General features: G+C 38.6%; 1 protein-coding gene across 2 annotated transcripts in view; it reads right to left on the reverse strand.

Annotated features, from left to right (window-relative positions):
• Positions 1 to 475: 475 nt before the first annotated feature.
• Positions 476 to 18206, reverse strand: part of RAD51 (RAD51 recombinase) — a 30999-nt gene continuing 13268 nt past the window's right edge. The window contains exons 5-9 of one of the 2 annotated variants that reach the window (XM_068964745.1): positions 10301 to 10395; positions 2182 to 2295; positions 1706 to 1835; positions 1370 to 1491; positions 476 to 908 (exon numbers count right to left, since the gene is read on the reverse strand). In XM_068964745.1, the coding sequence (XP_068820846.1) occupies positions 785 to 908; positions 1370 to 1491; positions 1706 to 1835; positions 2182 to 2295; positions 10301 to 10395 (585 nt within the window). In that variant the 3' untranslated portion in view covers positions 476 to 784. The remainder of the gene's footprint in view (positions 909 to 1369; positions 1492 to 1705; positions 1836 to 2181; positions 2296 to 10300; positions 10396 to 18206) is intronic. The other variant, XM_068964746.1, reaches the window with a different exon arrangement.

Raw genomic sequence — 18206 nt, forward strand, 5'->3', positions numbered from 1 at the left:
AGCTAGCTATCTTGCTATATTTTCTATGAGTTTAAAGGGAATCACCTGAAGGTGGGACTTCCCCTTTACATTTTCGTTTTAAAGTAATAGAAACTGATCATTCCTTCCCAGAGCCAAAACAGTATTATGCAGGCCCTGTGTTGAATATTCAGCTTGTATCAGAATAACTCCTATAAACAGCACATTCCCTACAAATAACTACTTTATTAGCAGCCCCACATTGAATCTACTTAAAGAGCTTCTGAAATGAGTATCTTGAATTGCTCTTAGTATTAAAACAAAATTCTTACATAAGCTAATTCAGACATACATAAATTAGAAACCTGCTTCTGATTTAACAGTTTTACTGACGGAGGGAAAAGAACCTGTGAGGTGACCCACTCCATTTGCTACATAGCCCAGGTATTTTTTCCCGACATTAAGACAGAGAAGTCTGGTCGCTCCAGCTTTAGTTAGTTCTCTTGGAGACCTAAGAGTGGCCAACGGCAGGTAGTTCTGAGTCAACCCCAAGGGACTATGATGTCAAAGGTATTTCACACCTACACCCCAAACCAAAGAATTCACATAGAGATTAATATACTCTAGAAGGAATAAACACTTCAGGTCAGCTTGTGACTACTGACCTGTCTCGTGTTTACACCGTAAGAAAAGCTGATATAATAGCTGTTTTCCTGAAAGCCTTTTTCTGCAGTCACGATAGGAAGAAGCCTGTGAAAAACTCCAGGGAGCAGTCCTTTCCATTAGTCTGCAGCGCTTACGGTTTATCACAGGAAAAAACAGCAATTCAGTCTTTGGCATCTCCCACTCCGTCTGCATTGATGGCAAACATAGCTTCAGCTTCAGGAAGACAAGGAGAGTCATAGATTTTGCAGATTCTGGTTTCCCCTCTTCCTTTTCTCAGGTACAGTCTGCGGCAAAGACACAGACCAAAGCACCAAGATTATTATAATTAACAAATTCTATTCCTGATCTATTTATGGTAGATCGAAAAGGGTTTTAGACTTATATGCTTCCTAGAAGGATGTTAGGGGATCTTTCTGTATTCCTTAGGGCACTTCTGATCCAGAGAAATCCATTTTGGCTCACCCCCTGCCCCCAGTGGATTTCCTATATTGAAACCTTTTTTTAAAAAATGATTAGACATTATTAATTCCTCAAATGTATTCTTCCACACTTGAGCTTTTAATTTACTTTGTTAACTAAAAGCAAACATTTGTTTTAACCAGAGCGTGACAATTAAGTTGAGCAAAGGCTCCTGTGTCTCATTATGGACTAGCGGCTTTAACAAGGTTTAAATGGAAATGTTATTTTCATGTCTACCTCACAGTCAATGACATTCCACAGTGAAGCACCCATCCCATCACTTTACCTTGTTGTTGAGGCATGAGCAATGATATTTCCTCCAATAGGTTTTTTAGGATCTGCAGCAAACATGGCTGCTCCATCCACTTGGGCTACCACTTGGTTGGTGATTACCACTGCTACACCAAACTGACAGGGAAAGGATAAATGTCATTTTTTGTGGTCAGACATTCCAAGAACCTTACTGCTGCCACTCCATCCCCCACAAAGCAATGAATGACTAAAGTCTCTATATCTAACTGATATCTTGATACCAGACTCCAGTATTCTGGCCTCCTGGCAAGGCTACTAGAATTCATAGCTCCTGAAATTAGGCATTCTCTGTCCCTACCACAAAACTTACCTCATCAGCAAGTCGCAAAAGCATGCGCAGAAACCTGGCCAAGTGCATCTGCCTGGCTGAAAGCTCACCTCGACCCGAATAGTCCGTTCTGTAGAGGGCAGTGGCACTGTCTACAATTAGCAGTGCATACCTACAGGGAACACAGAGAATCTGAAGCCTGTTTCTAGATGTCTGTGCCAGATTTTGCTCCCTTTCCCCCTACCGTAACATTTTATATTTATGGCTACATTTATTTATTTATTTAAACAATATGCACTTGAGTTATAACAAAATTTCCAACAAGTTCAGGTGAATTATAGTTTCATATTTTAACAGTGACTTGACCTAAATCACAAAGCAAGGGTGTCAAACTAGGAACTAAAACTTGAATCTCCCCATTTCTAATTCAAGCTACTATCAAATTTGCCACAGCCTGTACAAGATTCAAGCCAAGGGCTCTGGGAAAACATGTTCAGTATCTTCTACTGCCCACATACCTGGACTCTACCATCATGGCCGATGCCTGATAAAGGAGCTGGGTCTGGTGGTCTGTGTTGAACCCTCGGGCATATGCTACATTATCCAGGACATCACTGCCAGAGAGGCCATATCTAGAAGAGAGAACATTTTGAGGCTGCACACAAAACTAAAGCAATGAAATTACCTGAATGGATAGGTAAGAACTGATAGTAAGAAGCCTAAAGAATATAATTCCATTTCTATTAGGAAGCCCAGGGAAACTACAGAGAAAGAGATAACAGCAACTGCGTTAGAGTAGATCTACCCGGCAGGACTTCAGAATAAATCAATCTATTCTTTGAGGACTCCTGAACTAGAATGAGAAATTTCCAAATATAAGGAAACAATCAATGTTCTCCTGGAAAAACAAAAGGCAGCCTGACAGATTTAGGACTGAAACAAAAACAATAACTCAAAGATCAATTAAACAAAATCATATAAACTGTTGTATAGGAATGAAACCTCCTAAACTCAAAAACCTAAGGACTCAAAACTGTAAGAGTCCTATACTTAAGAGAAATAAGTATACTCCATCTGTTCTTCCCTTTTTCTTGCTAGTAACAAGTTACAGTTATAGAATCTGTGACATGGATCTAGTATGGTTAAATAAGTAATACCTTAATTCATCTTATATTTCAATCACGATTTTTCACCTTTGCATTAAAAAATACCTTTCTTAGAACAATTTATATTTTCTCACCTTTGTAACTGCTACCTAAGACATAAAGACTCAAGATAGTTTATTTTTTAAAATTAAAAAAATTTTTTTTTACTTTACAATACTGTATTGGTTTTGCCACACATCAACATGAATCCGCCATGGGTGTACATAAGTTCCCACTCTTGAACCCCCCTCCCACCTCCCTCCCCATACCATCCCTCTGGGTTATCCTAGTGCACCAGCCCCAAGCATCCTGTATCCTGCATCGAACCTAGACTGGCGATTCGTTTCTTATATGATATTATACATGTTTAGACAACTTGTCATTCAGTTCAGTTCAGTTGCTCAGTCGTGTCTGACTCTTTGCGACTCCATGAATCGCAGCACGCCAGGCCTCCCTGTCTATCACCATCTCCTGGAGTTCACTCAAACTCACGTCCATCAAGTTGGTGATGCCATCCAGCCATCTCATCCTCTGTCATCCCCTTTTCCTCCTGCCCCCAATCCCTTCCAGCATCAGAGTCTTTTCCAATGACTCAACTCTTTGCATGAGGTGGCCAAAGTACTAGACTTTCAGCTTTAGCATCATTCCTTCCAAAGAACACCCAGGGCTGATCTCCATTAGAATGGACTGGTTGGATCTCCTTGCAGTCCGAGGGACTCTCAAGAGTCTTCTCCAACACCACAGTTCAAAAGCATCAATTCTTTGGCACTCAGCTTTCTTCACAGTCCAACTCTCACCTCCATACATGACCACTGGAAAAACCATAGCCTTGACTAGACGGACCTTTGTTGGCAAAGTAATATCTCTGCTTTTTAATGTACTGTCTAGGTTGGTCATAACTTTTCTTCCAAGGAGTAAGCGTCTTTTAATTTCATGGCTGCAATCACCATCTGCAGTGATTTTGGAGCCTCCCAAAAATGAAGGCTGACACTGTTTCCCCATCTATCTCCCATGAAGTGATATGACCAGATGCCATGATCTTTGTTTTCTGAATGCTGAGCTTTAAGCCAACTTTTTCACTCTCCTCTTTTACTTTCATCAAGAGGCTTTTTAGTTCCTCTTCACTTTCTGCCATAAGGGTGGTGTTATCTGCATATCTGAGGTTATTGATATTTCTCCCAGCAATCTTGATTCCAGCTTGTGTTTCTTCCAGCCCAGCGTTTCTCATGATGTACTCTGCATATAAGTTACGTAAGCAGGGTGACAATATATAGCCTTGATGTACTCCTTTTCCTATTTGGAACCAGTCTGTTATTCTATGTCCAGTTCTAACTGTTGCTTCCTGACCTGCATATAGGTTCCTCAAGAGGCAGGTCAGGTGGTCTAGTATTCCCATCTCTTTCAGAATTTTCCACAAGTTTATTATGATCCACACAGCCAAAGGCTTTGGCATAGTCAACTTGTCATTAAATGTATCTTAATAGGATCTCATTTCTTCAAAAGTGGTTTGATTTATTCATCTATCAAGACTCAGCTAAATGCCAGTACTTTTATAAAAGCTTCCCTGCATCTTTTGAATAGATGTGATTCCCCTTCTTCTGCACTTCGAGAAAACTTGATTTAGGCCTTTTTATGGCACTTGTGAGGAGCTACCTGCCATTCTTTTACTGGACTAAAAATTCCTTGAGGGAAAAGACTATGCCTTTCCAACTAGCACATTTTTTTTTATACCTAGTAAATTCTGAATAAACTGTTGAATACAAAGTTTTTAACCATAATCCAAACAAAAAGAATCATATGTCATCACTTTAACTCAAGTAATATTTTCAGATTAAGGTTACCTAAAATCATTATAGTTCAAAAGTATAATACTGACTCCCTTATGTAACAGTTCAAAAGATAGTCTGTTGAAATAAAACCTATGTGCTATAATTTCTTGAGATCCAGAAGTTTCTATGCTTAAGAGTTTATCTTTTAAGAGAAGCAATCTATTCTATGTAAAGATTCTTCTGATCATCACAAAAGCATATACTATGTCAAACCTACTCTTCTGAGACTTAGCTTTAGTAGTTTTCCTCTCTGTTTTCCTACCCAAAAGAATAGAAAAACAAAAGAATGTTCTAGCACTTGAAATAACCCTGCAATAAGATGAGCCTCAATATCAGGAAATCCCACTCCACCCAACTGAATTTTCTACATCTTACAATGGATTCATCGTATTTGGCAAACCTAGTCTTTGCACTTTCCTGGACAGTTCACCAGTTATTCTTTGCCATTATCAATACAAAGGGAAGATTAGCTGTGTTTTGTTTTTTAAAGTGGATTGATGACGATAAATTTGTTGAGTCTAGGCATGGAGACAAGAAAATGAAGTGAAGACAGTTTTACCTTAGGATCATGACCAAATGGGGATAAAAAGATAAAATTTTCTGTATTTATGTCATAACTATAAGATAGAAAAAAGAATGAAGAGGCCTAATTACTACATAAACCTTCTAGTTTTGCCTCAAGAAACATTGATATAATCTACTATCAGGAATGGAGACTGCCTTCTGCTGTCAGAATACAGATATTACTAGAAAAACAGAGTCATCCTGGCCTTTCTTTCAGCAGAGTTCATAAAGATGATTATGGGGATCTCTGTGCTTATATTCTTGAAGTAGTAGAGAATTTTCAGTTCCTACAACTTGGAAAAAGCTGGCTGGAAATCAGTATTACTAATCACTAGGGAAATACAAATCAAAACCACAATGAGTTTATCACCTGACACCTGTCAGAATAGCTATTCTCCAAAAGAAAATAAATGCTGCCAAGGATGCGGAGAAAAGTGAACCCTCATGCGTTGCTCGTGGGAATATAAATTGGTAGAGTCACTATGGAGAATAGTGTGGCAGTTCGTCAGGAAACTAAATTATCATATGATCTAGTAATTTCACTGCTGCGTATATATCTAAAGAAAAAAGACATTCAAAAAGATGTATGCATCCTAATGTTCACAGCATTATTCACAACAGCCAAGATAAGGAAGCAACCTAACCTGCCAACAACAGAGGAATGGGTCAAGATGTGGTATATATATTCAATAGAATGTGTCTCAGCCATAACAAAGAATGAAATCTTGTCATTTGTAACAACATGGATAGACCTGGAGGGCATTATGCTTAGTGAAATAAGTCAGACAAAGAAAGACAAATACTAAATACTGTATGTTATCACTTATATGTGGGACTTAATATAGCCAATATTTTCTAATAACTTTAAATGGAATATAAACTATAAAAATATTAAATCAGTATGTTATACACCTGAAACTAATATAATATTGTAAATCAACTACATGTGGGACTTCCCTGGAGGTCCAGTGGTTAAGAATCCACATTCCAATGCAGGGCACACAAGTTCAATCCCCGGTTGAAGAACTAAGATCCCACATGCGGCAGGGCTACTGTGCCCCTCTGCCACAACCGAGACCAGTTGCAGGGACTTCTCGTCGTCCAGTGGCTAAGACTCCGATCTCAATGTGCGGGGCTTGGGTTTGATCCCTTGAGATTTAGTCGAGATTTAGTCAGGGGACTAAATCTCACATGCTGCAACTAAGACCTGGCACAGCCAAACAATGAAATATTTTAAAAATAATAATAAAGAATAAAATGAATTCCATCAAAAAGCAAAAAGACCAGATGCAACCAAATATTAAAAAAATCAACTATACATCAAGTATTCTACACACATAAAAAAACTTATATAGTGCTGTGTGTCAATTATATCTCAATCAAACTGGAAGAAAAAATGGGAATTTTCATAGTAAAACCAAAAAACCTCAGGTGATTAACATGTAAGTTTGAGAAATTCAGCTGTATTGCCTCAAGGGAGTTCTGTCATTCTTTCTTTCATAGTATTTTAAATACACTCCAAAAAGGTAGGGACACTGTAGCAAGCAATTGTGGCCATGGTTCTCTAACTTCAGCAAGCGTCCCAATCACCCAGGGAGCTTGTCACACCACTGCTGGACCCTATCCTCAGTCTCTTGATCGTCTCTACTTCTGTAGATCTGTAGTGGAATCAGAGGAAAGTGAAGTCGCTCAGTCGTGTCCGACTCTTTGCAACCCGATGGACTGTAGCCTACCAGGCTCCTCCCTCCATGGGACAGGCAGATGCTTTAACCTCTGAGCCACCAGGGAAGCCACCAGGGGATCAGAGGATCTGCATTTCAATTTCCCAGGTGATGCTAACGCAGTTATAGGGAGGACTAGAGTCTTAGAACAGAGAAGGCACTGGCACCCCACTCCAGTACTCTTGCCTGGAGAATCCCATTGATGGAGAAGCCTGGTAGGCTGCAGTCCACGGGGTCGCTAAGAGTTGGACACGACTGAGTGACTTCACTTTCACTTTTCACTTTCATGCATTGCAGAAGGAAATGGCAACCCACTCCAGTGTTCTTGCCTGGAGAATTCCAGGGATGGGGGAGCCTGGTGGGCTGCTGTCTATGGGGTTGCACAGAGTTGGACACGACTGAAGTGACTTAGCAGCAGCAGAGTCTTAGAAACCTCTGAGCTAGTCACCTGAATGTGGGTTAATATTCTTCAACAAAACATGGCAAAAATTTATCAATAAGGGCTGTTCTCTTGTGGAAGGAAATTAGGTATTAATTATCTTAGGAAGCCCTGTCCTGTAACTTTCTCAAAAGTATAAATTTAAATGCAATATACATAAATATAAATTCAATTATAAAAATTTTCCTGACAGAAGTGATTAAAATGAATTAAAGAAATTTCTAAACATTTTTCTTTTAGTTGACAAAATAGCCATAAACATGGCTCTAATAAATATTAGTTCATTAACAAACATTGAATGCACTGTTCTAGGGCTTGGGGATACAGTGAATGGTCAAAACAAAGTCCCAGTCCTCATAATATTCTACTATCTCATATATCCTATCTGAACACTCATTTATATTATTGGACAAAATCTTAGTGACTTTATCCAAAAGAACTCTTCAACTAATAAAATAGCATACTTAAAAGTGTTTTTGTACAACACCAAAATCAACTTTGGGAAGGAGTATACATTTCGATATACTCATCTCTAGTAAACTAAAATCAGGTTGCAAGAAAGTAATTTTTTCCTGACAGGGATTTTGTAAGAAGCAGCAAAGGGCTACAGTTATTGTTCCAGCCTAATTTTATGCCTCAGCAGTATACATCTGATGACTTGGATTCCTCCAATTGTAAAATGGGAAAGAGAATTCTTAGAGAATTCTCCTTAACTTAGCAAGGCAGGTTCCAATGTGAATCTAACATCTCAACATGCAATTAAATTTCATTTAATCATCACTAGGTTTCCGTAAAATGTGTGGTAGGAATCAAATTATCATATTTGACCTTAGACAAGGGAAAATTAAGGAAAATAATTTTGAAAGTTTATTTGAAAGCTGTATTAGGGGATGGAGGAAAATTACAAATTCTTTTTTTTTTAATAAAATAAATTATTACTTATTTGGCTGCACCAGGTCTTAGTTGCAGAATGTGGGATCTATTAACAGTTCCCTGACAAGGGATTGAACCCAGTCCCCCTTGCATTGGGAGTGCAGAGTCTTAGCTACTGGACCACTAGGGAGGTCCCGAAAAAATGTACAAATTCTTTACCAGCTTTTCTGAGGTATAATTTATATACCATAAAATTGATGTGTTTTAAGTGTAAAATTCAATGACTTTAATAATTCAATTTTAGGACATCTCCATTGCTCAGAAAGATTTCTCCACTCGATCTGCAGTTACCTTCTGTTCCTACTCCCTGCCCCAGGCTACCATGGATCTATTGTCTCTACAGATTTTCCTTCTGGAAATTTCATATAAATGGAATTATATTTGGTTTTTCCTGTCTAGCTTCTGTCATTTAGCATGTTGTTGGGGTTTATCCATGTTATAACATGTCATTCCTTTTAGCTGTTTAATAGTATTCTATTGTATGGATATGCCACATTTTATTTATTCATTCATCAGTGGATGGACAATTGGGTTGTTTCTAGGTTTTAGCTATTTAATGATACTTATAAACATCCACAAACAAGTCTCTGTTTGGACATGTTTACATACCTCTTGGGCACATAACCAGAGTGTAATTGCTGGGTTATATGGCAAATTTATGTTTATATGTCACACTGTTTTTATTGTCAACTCTCGATTCTATTCCATTGATCCATATGTCTATCCTTAAGGCAGCACAACACTGTCTTGATTACTGTTGTTTATTAGTAAGTTTTAAAATTGGGAAAACTGAGACCTCCAATTTTGTTCTTTTTTCTCCTCCAAGAATGTTTTGGCTATTCTGGGTCCTTGATATTTCTATATTAATTTTATATTCAGCTTGTCAGTATCTGGAAAAAAGGTTGGTGGAATTTCAATAGGCACTGTATTGAATTTGTAGATCAATCTGAGGGATAATTACCATTTTTAATAAAATCACATCTTCCAATCCATGAATGTGAAATGTTTCTCTATGTAGATCTTCTTCAGTTTCTTTCAGCAATGGTAGCTATCAGTGTACAAGTCTTGGACTTCTGTTAAATTTATTACTATTTCATTCTTTTTGATACTACTGTGAATGGAATTATTTTCTTAATTTTTGAATTGTTCATTGCTAGTATATAGAAACACAATGGATTTTTGCATATTGAGATTGCATCCTTTGAACTAATTTAGTAGGTTTTTTTGTGTGTAGCTTCTTAAGATTTTCTACATATGGGATCATGTCATTGATTAATTAAGATAGTTTATATTTTCTATTCCAATCCGGATGCTTTTTATTTCATTTTCTTGCCCTGGCTGGGACCTTCAGTACAATGTGAAATATAAGTGGTGAGTGTGGAGATCCTTGCCTTATTCCCAGTCTTAAGAAGAAAACATTCAGATTTTCACCATTAAAAATTATGCCAGCTGTAGGTTTTTGTAGATGCTCTTTATCATGGCATCTGATAAATGCTCTATCCATTACTGAGAGTGAGGTATTAGTCCCCAACAATTATGCACATATTTTGAGGCTCTATTAAGTGTGTATATATTTATTATACTGTCTGGATGAACTGACCTTTTAGTTATAAGATGTTCCTCTTTGCTTCAATTAGTACTTTTTTTTGTCTAAAAGTCTATTTTGTCTGGTATTAGTATAGCTACTCCAGCCCTCTATGGTTACTATTTGCATGCAATATTTTTTTCCATCTTTTTAGTTTCAGCCTGTTTGGGTCTTTGAATCTAAACTGGTTCTCTAGAAGGCAGCATATAGTTGAGCTTGTGTTTTATCCAGTTTGACAGCAACTCAAAGGTTTTTTGACTAAAGAAGCATGTTTTTCTCTAAGGTTATTCTTTAGAAACACACATACAACTTTGGGATATGGAGCAATGAGAGGAAAAGACACCCTTCAGCCAGACTAACCCTGGCAATCACTACAGTGACAGATGGAGCCATATTTCTCTTGTCTGATCCAGTGACCTACCTCTCAGCCACTGCTAGCAGCCGTTCTGGCCTAAAGGTACCTTCGGTGTCAATGTACATGGCCTTTCCTTCACCTCCACCTCGGTCAATGGGAAGCTAGAGAGAAAAAGAACAGTGGAAATGACACTGTACTTCTGATATAACTGAACAGCTTCCTTCTGATGGGCCTATAATTGCTTCCGCTCCCAGTAAAGCAAAAGGAAAAATAAAGTGACAATAAGATCTAGGGAGGAGACACTCACTTCTGAGAGAAGTATATCTAGTAGTAGGTATGGAGGTCATTGTGAGGCTAGAGTCTGGCCAGAGTTGAAGAGTGCTTGGAAATATATACCAAAGTAGGTGATAAAATTCTTTTTTTTAAACACATACACTTCTTCCAATTAAAAAATTTCTATCATTGTATACCAGCAAAAGACTGATCAAGCCTCTCAAGGCAATTAGGAAGATCATTTACTTAGCTTTAATAAGCAAGAGACTCTGATCCAACACCCAATTCATTTTATCATATCCAGTTCACACTTAGATGAGCAGAGCTCATATTTACCGAGCAGAGTTCATTCCTTCGGGTTGCTGAAGGAAATTGGCAAATACCCCAGGGGCACCCCCTAGCACATTTAATAGGTGTTTGCTCCAATAGTACACAGATATTGAAAATAAACAAACGTAGAAAAGGAAAAATAATCAGTTTTTTTAAAAAAGAAAGAAGATGGAGGAATGCCAGGAAAACTGTCTCTTGAGCTCTTCAGGGAAATCTGCTTTAGGCTACCTATCCCATACCAGATACTGAGTTCTACAAATTTTAAGTGAATGCGGCTAAATGGTAGTTTCCACCCCTGAAATCTAGTTTGGAACCTTTAAATTCTGAGGAAAATCCCTTACAACAGTTTACACTAAGTGCCTGGTAGTGCCAAAATTTTGTGTTTTCCGATTTCTGAGAAAAAGGATTTTTTTTTTCAAAATTACAAAAGTACTACATGTTTGTATTAAAAATTCAAGCAATACAGAAATAAGTAGAGTAAAAAAAAAAAGGGGGAATTTTCTTCTTTTAAAAACTCCCATCTTCCAGATCATTTTCTGTGTATTTTCATACAAACACTTTTTATATATGTGACTCTGCCACTTGCTATGTGACCCTGAGAATATTAATCCTCAGTTTTTACATTTTGTGTAATATGTAATAAAACCTACCTATGGCACTGTTTTGAAGGTTAGATAATTCATGCCAAGTGTTTAGCACAGTGCCTGACATAGAAGGCATCTGGAAGACTCAAGCTATCCTCCACCTCTAGGGCACTGACTTTAGCATATATTCAATTACAGAAGGCTTCGTAAATTTGGAAAGGGGAAAATGATTATGTTGTCATTTGGTAGGCTGGCAGATAAAATTTTTCAAACCATAGGAATTTGTGGAAACAGCAAAAGATATATATACAACGGAAGAATGTCTTCAGAAAGCTGAAACTGCCTCGGTTTTTGGGGAGGAGAAAATTTGACATTCAGGGGCCTAAGTCCATAGGAATTAAAATGAATGAGGTTCTTTCTCTCACTTTCTGCATCTTTAGTACTAGCATGAGTTCTTTTCCAGCTAAACAGACCTCCCTGGGCAGAAGGGAGGCCATGAGTGTCTGGACAGGGCATTGGTAGGCAGACTGACAGCAGAGAAGTGGACTGCTGGCCTGGTCACAGGGGGATGGACTATGTGCTGTACACCCCTGCTCATTTTGTCTCCTCTGCCTCACCCTTCCAGTGTCACCTCAGCCATCTCGTGTTGCTGGGCTGACCACCAAGGTTGCTATTTGTAATAACTGCCTAGTACCATAAGCAGAGACATCACTTTGCCGACAGAGGTTCATATAGTCAAAGCTATGGTTTGTCCAGTAGTCATGTATGCATGTGAGTGTGGGACCATAAAGAAGGCTCAGCGCTGAAGAACTGATGCTTTTGAACTGTGGTGCTGGAGAAGACTACTGAGAGTCCCTTGGACAGCAAGGAGATCAAACCAGTCAATCCTAAAGGAAATCAACCCTGAATATTCAATGGAAGGATTGATGCTTAAGCTCCAGTACTTTGGCCACCTGATGCAAAGAGCTGACTCACTGGAAAAGACTCTGATGCTGGGAGAGACTGAGGGCAAGAGAAGGGGGCAACAGAGGATGAGACAGTTGGATGGCATCACTGACTCAATGAACATAAGTTTGAGCAAACTCACAGAAATAGTGAAGGGCAGAGAAGGCTGGCATGCTGCAGTTCATGAGATTGCAAAGAGTCGGACACGACTTAGTGACCGAACAACCACAACAACCATAATTTAATCTTATTTCATAATGATGCAAGCTGTTTCGAACTTGCACCATTTTATAATGCTATGGTATAAATTCTTTCTACATATATTCTTGATTGTATGTGAAAAGTTTTCTAAGACATATTTTCTGTCAAGGGCATGTCCATTTAAAATTGGTACTTAATACTGTCCTCTCAGGATTTTAAAATTATTCTAGTACTGTGAACAAACACGGGCTATTCATTTTTATAACCTAAGTATGACCCTTAACTTTATATAACTTCACTATTAGACAGATCTGATACATAATAGGGTTTCACTTCATTAAGTCGAGAAAATCTGAACAAATAAGAGGTGATAATATTTAGATTTAAATACTAATCTAACAGCCTCTCTATACCTCTGGTTCCAGCTCTTAGGCTAGCCACATGTCATCCTTTCCATTACTAATGAATTAGAACTTTTTTTCTCTGACAAAAATATCAAAGATCCAGTTATTCAGCCAACTGTGAATGTTCAGTTGTTTTTATAGAGAGGGTATGTTTTAGAATTTTGCTTCAGTTTATTGTAAACAGGCATTATCTGACTAATAAACATTCCTGAGATAGGAGTCTGTACAACTTAAGAGCATCAGCATGCTACGCTCAGTTGCCAATGGCAACTACAGATATTGTGTAATGTACTCTAAATATTTATTCCACATGAATCCCTGTCAAAACAACATAGGGAAAACATTTCTATTTATAAAGGTCACATATCATATCAGATGACCGACATCTGAGTGATATTTTAAATAGTTCTATTTCCTTTTAGCTAAAATTTTCTAATGGTGCTTGAGCAATAAGCTGTAGCTCCGGCAGCTTGTCTGTACCTCTGTTCCTCTTCTCAATGCTTCCCCTCTATCCTAAAAGTTCTTAGATCCCCCTCTTTTCTCCTTGGAGTTATTTATGAGGTGAGCCAACATAGCTTATGTCTACTTGACATTGGAATCCTAATGTGGCTGTTGTGTGGTGACATTTTGGTTGCAATGGAAAAGATCAGTAGAGTAACTGAGGACAGAAAGACAATCAAAATGAGAAATGAGAAAGGAAAATGATGAGAAAAACAGGAGACCAAGTTGGGTCTCTTGTCATTAGATAAACTTTTATTCATGCAGAATGAAAATATTTTCCTATCTCAAGCAATGGTACTGACCACTTCAAGACAGTAGTGTTGACTGGTGCACATTATCTGTAAAATGAAAAAAAAAAAAAAAGATTTTCTTGGGTGACTTGAGAGAATCAGTCTCATAATATAAGCCTCTGCAGATATATGTGTTTCACTAAATGTGAACTCTATCCAAGACACAGTCCTAACAAAATCCATATTTTTTTAATGGCACATGCCATCTTTATAACATAGCACTACAGTGACGTAACAAACATTTTTATAAACTGCTCTTAAATACAGGATAAATTATAAATGGTAGTTCATAATTTGTTTCAAAAGGGAAAATACACAAAAGAGAACAATTTATATTTGATGTTTAAATTTATAAGTTCCAAGAATGAATGTTATTTTGTTGAGAGGATAAGAACTCACATTGGATGGTAAGATACCAGGAAGTCCCCTCTGTCATAGTGACTGAAGAAGGCAGATTTCCTTTCAGTTATTCTCTAACTCCATTGGTAAGTTGTGTCCTTGGGAGGGGTGAGTGTAATCTATCTAGACAGTTTCCAACTTAACTATGGCTTGATTTACAATCCTTCAACTTTACCATGGTGTGAAAGTGATACAAATTTAGTACAAACCAAAACTCTGAATTTCAGTCTTTTCCCAGGTGAGTCATTTGCTGTATAACACTTTCAAAGTACTGGGCAACCACACTATGCTCCCAGTCAGCCACTTGAGCTGGAGGGCAAACAGCTGGTACACTTACAAACATTCTGGTTCTTTCAGTATAGTATGCAATAAACTATATATGAGAAATTCAACACTTTATTACAAAACAGGCTTTGTGTTAGATGATTTTGCCCAACTGCAGGCTAATTTAAGTGTTCTGAGCATGTTTAAGGTAAGCTGGGCTAAGCTATGATGTTCAGTAGGCTAGGTGCATTAAATGCATATTTAACCTGTAAAACTACCACACAATTGCATTCATCTCACATGCTAGCAAAGTAATGCTCAAAATTCGCCAAGCCAGGCTTCAACAGTACATGAACAATGAACTTCCAGATGTTCAATCTGGATTTAGAAAAGGCAGAGAACCAGAGATCAAATTGCCAACATCCGTTGGATCATTGAAAAAGAGAGTTCCAGAAAAACATCTATTTCTGCTTTGTTGACTATGCCAAAGCCTTTGACTATTGTGGATCACAACAAATTGTGGAAAATTCTGGAAGAGATGGGAATATCAGACCATCTGACCTGCCTCCTGAGAAATCTGTACCAGGTCAAGAAGCAACAGTTAGAAATGGACATGGAACAACAGACTGGTTCCAAACTGGGAAAGGAGTACGTCAAAGCTGTATATTGCCACCCTGCTTATTTAACTTTTATGCAGAGTACATCATGAGAAATGCTGAGCTGGATGAAGCACAAGCTGGAATCAAGACTGCCAGGAGAAATATCAATAACCTCAGATATGAAGATGACACCACCCTTATGGCTGAAAGCGAAGAAGAACTAAGAGCCTCTTGATGAAAGTGAAAGAGAGTGAAAAAGTTGGCTTAAAGCTCAACATTCAGAAAACTAAGATCATGGCATCTGGTCCCATCACTTCATTGTAAACAGATGAGGAAACAATGGAAACAGTGACAGACTTCATTTTTTTTGGCTCCAAAATCACTGCACACGGTGACTGCAGCCATGAAATTAAAAGACGCTTGTTCCTTGGAAAAGTTATGACCAACCTAGACAGTATATTAAAAAGCAGAGACATTACTTTGCCAACGAAGGTCTGTCTAGTCAAAGCTATGGATTTTCCAGTACTCATGATGGATGTGAGAGATGGACTATAAAGACAGCTGAGTGCCGAAGAATTGATATTTTTGAACTGTGGTGTTGAAGAAGACTCTGGAGAGTCCCCTGGATAGCCAGGAGATCCAGCCAGTCCACCCTAAAGGAAATCAGTCTTGAATATTCATTGGAAGGACTGATGCTGAAGCTGAAACTCCAATACTTTGGCCACTTGATGCGAAGAGCTGACTCACTGGAAAAGATCCTGATGCTGGGAAAGATTGAAGGCAGGAGAAAGGGATGACAGAGGATGAGATGGTTGGATGGCATCACCAACTCGATGAACATGAGTTTATAATAATTATACTGCAGCTATCCTTAGCTCCTGCCTCTCCTTTCAGTTCATTAAACAAGTTGCTACCAGAATATTTTTGAAAATTTGCTCATGCTTCTCTTCTGTTGAAAAATGCTGAATTATCCCCACTATCTATAGAATCAAGTCTATACTTCTTATATTTTGGTCAAGAACTTGTAAAATGGTCTTGATGTGTCCTTTTCAAAGGTTTGTCTCCTACAATTTGTCCAAATACAACTTCTGAGCTAGGTAAGTGGGCTTATTTTGTCTTATTATGTTATGCTCCCCTGTCTCTGCCCTGTTCATCCATTCCCTATAGTTTTTTAGTTTATTTACCTGGTTAAATTTAGCATTCTTCAGGATCCTGGTCTAATCTCTTTTTCCCATAAAATATTCAATGATTATTCTAGTGTGATGGAATCCTGTTTCTTCCTTAAAAACTTATGCTACTTCCCCTGTATTTTTTATTTACTAATATATCAGGCATGCCTTCAGTTCAGTCGCTCTGTCGTGTCTGACTCTTTGAGACCCCATGAATCGCAGCACGCCAGGCCTCCCCGTCCATCACCAACTCCCGGAGTTCACTCAGACTCATGTCCATTGAGTCGGTGATGCTATCCAGCCATCTCATCCTCTGTCGTCCCCTTCTCCTCCTGCCCCCAATCCCTCCCAGCATCAGAGTCTTTTCCAATGAGTCAACTCTTCGCATGAGGTGGCCAAAGTACTGGAGTTTCAGCTTTAGCATCATTCCTTCCAAAGAACACCCAGGACTGATCTCCTTTAGAATGGACTGGCTGGATCTCCTTGCAGTCTAAGGGACTCTCAAGAGTCTTCTCCAACACCACAGTTCAAAAGCATCAATTCTTCGGCACTCGGCTTTCTTCACAGTCTAACTCTCACATCCATACATGACCACTGGAAAAACCATAGCCTTGACTAGACGGACCTTTGTTGGCAAAGTAATGTCTCTGCTTTCCAATATGCTATCTAGGTTGGTCATAACCTTTCTTCCAAGGAGTAAGTGTCTTTTAATTTCATGGCTGCAATCACCATCTGCAGGGATTTTGGACCCCCCAAAATAAAGTCTGACACTGTTTCCACTGTTTCCCCATCTATTTCCCATGAAGTGATGGAACCAGATGCCATGATCTTAGTTTTCTGAATGTTGAGCTTTAAGCCAACTTTTTCACTCTCCTCTTTCACTTTCATCAAGAGGCTTTTTAGTTCCTCTTCACTTTCTGCCATAAGAGTGGTGTCATCTGCATATCTGAGGTTATTGATATTTCTCCCAGCAATCTTGATTCCAGCTTGTGCTTCTTCCAGCCCAGCGTTTCTCATGATGTACTCTGCATAGAAGTTAAATAAGCAGGGTGACAATATACAGCCTTGACGTCCTCCTTTTCCTATTTGAAACCAGTCTGTTGTTCCATGTCCAGTCCTAATTGTTGCTTCCTGATCTGCATACAGGTTTCTCGAGAGGCAGGTCAGGTGGTCTGGTATTCCCATCTCTTTCAGAATTTTCCACAGTTTATTGTGATCCGCACAGTCAAAGGCTTTGGTATAGTCAATAAAGCAGAAATAGATGTTTTTCTGGAACTCTCTTGCTTTTTCCATGATCCAGCAGATGTTGGCAATTTGATCTGTTTCCTCTGCCTTTTCTAAAACCAGCTTTAACATCTGGAAGTTCATGGTTCACATATTGCTGAAGCTTGGTATGCCTTAGGACATCTAATTCAATCACCTCTATTCTTTCCAGTATTTACTGAGTACTGACTTAGGCAGTAGCAATACAGTAGAGGACTAGTCAGTTACTACAAGCCAGGTAATACTTTAATGAGTTTTAAGAGCATGGGCTCTGAAGTTGGGTTTGATTCCTGTAGCTACTACTTAAATGCGATATGAATTGTTTAGGAATTGTTTAACTCATTGTGTCTGTTTCCAAATCCATCCTAGCAAAGCAAACAAAGAAGAAACAGAAGGCATCTAGGTAAGTTTTTTCCCTAATGTAGGAGATACCAGGCATGCTTGTGTAACAATGAAAATAATTTAATAAAGAGGTAGACCGGAAAACAGAAGGAGCAGAGTCCTTGGAAAATTGGCAAGGCATGGTAACCAGATCACAATGGTAGGGCCTTTGAGAGGAAAAGAGACACTCTCTACTGTAACCCAAGGTAAGAAAAGGTGGCTATAGATCGATGGATTTACCTCACACCAGTCAGAATGGCCCTCATTAAACAGCCTACAAATAACAAATGCTGGGGAGGTTGTGGACAAAAAGGAACCTTCCTACACTGTGGGTGGGAATGTAAATTGGTATAGCCACTGTGGAAAACA

Source organism: Capricornis sumatraensis, chromosome 2 (genome assembly GCF_032405125.1).
Source record: "Capricornis sumatraensis isolate serow.1 chromosome 2, serow.2, whole genome shotgun sequence".
NCBI classification, from domain to species: Eukaryota; Metazoa; Chordata; class Mammalia; order Artiodactyla; family Bovidae; genus Capricornis; species Capricornis sumatraensis.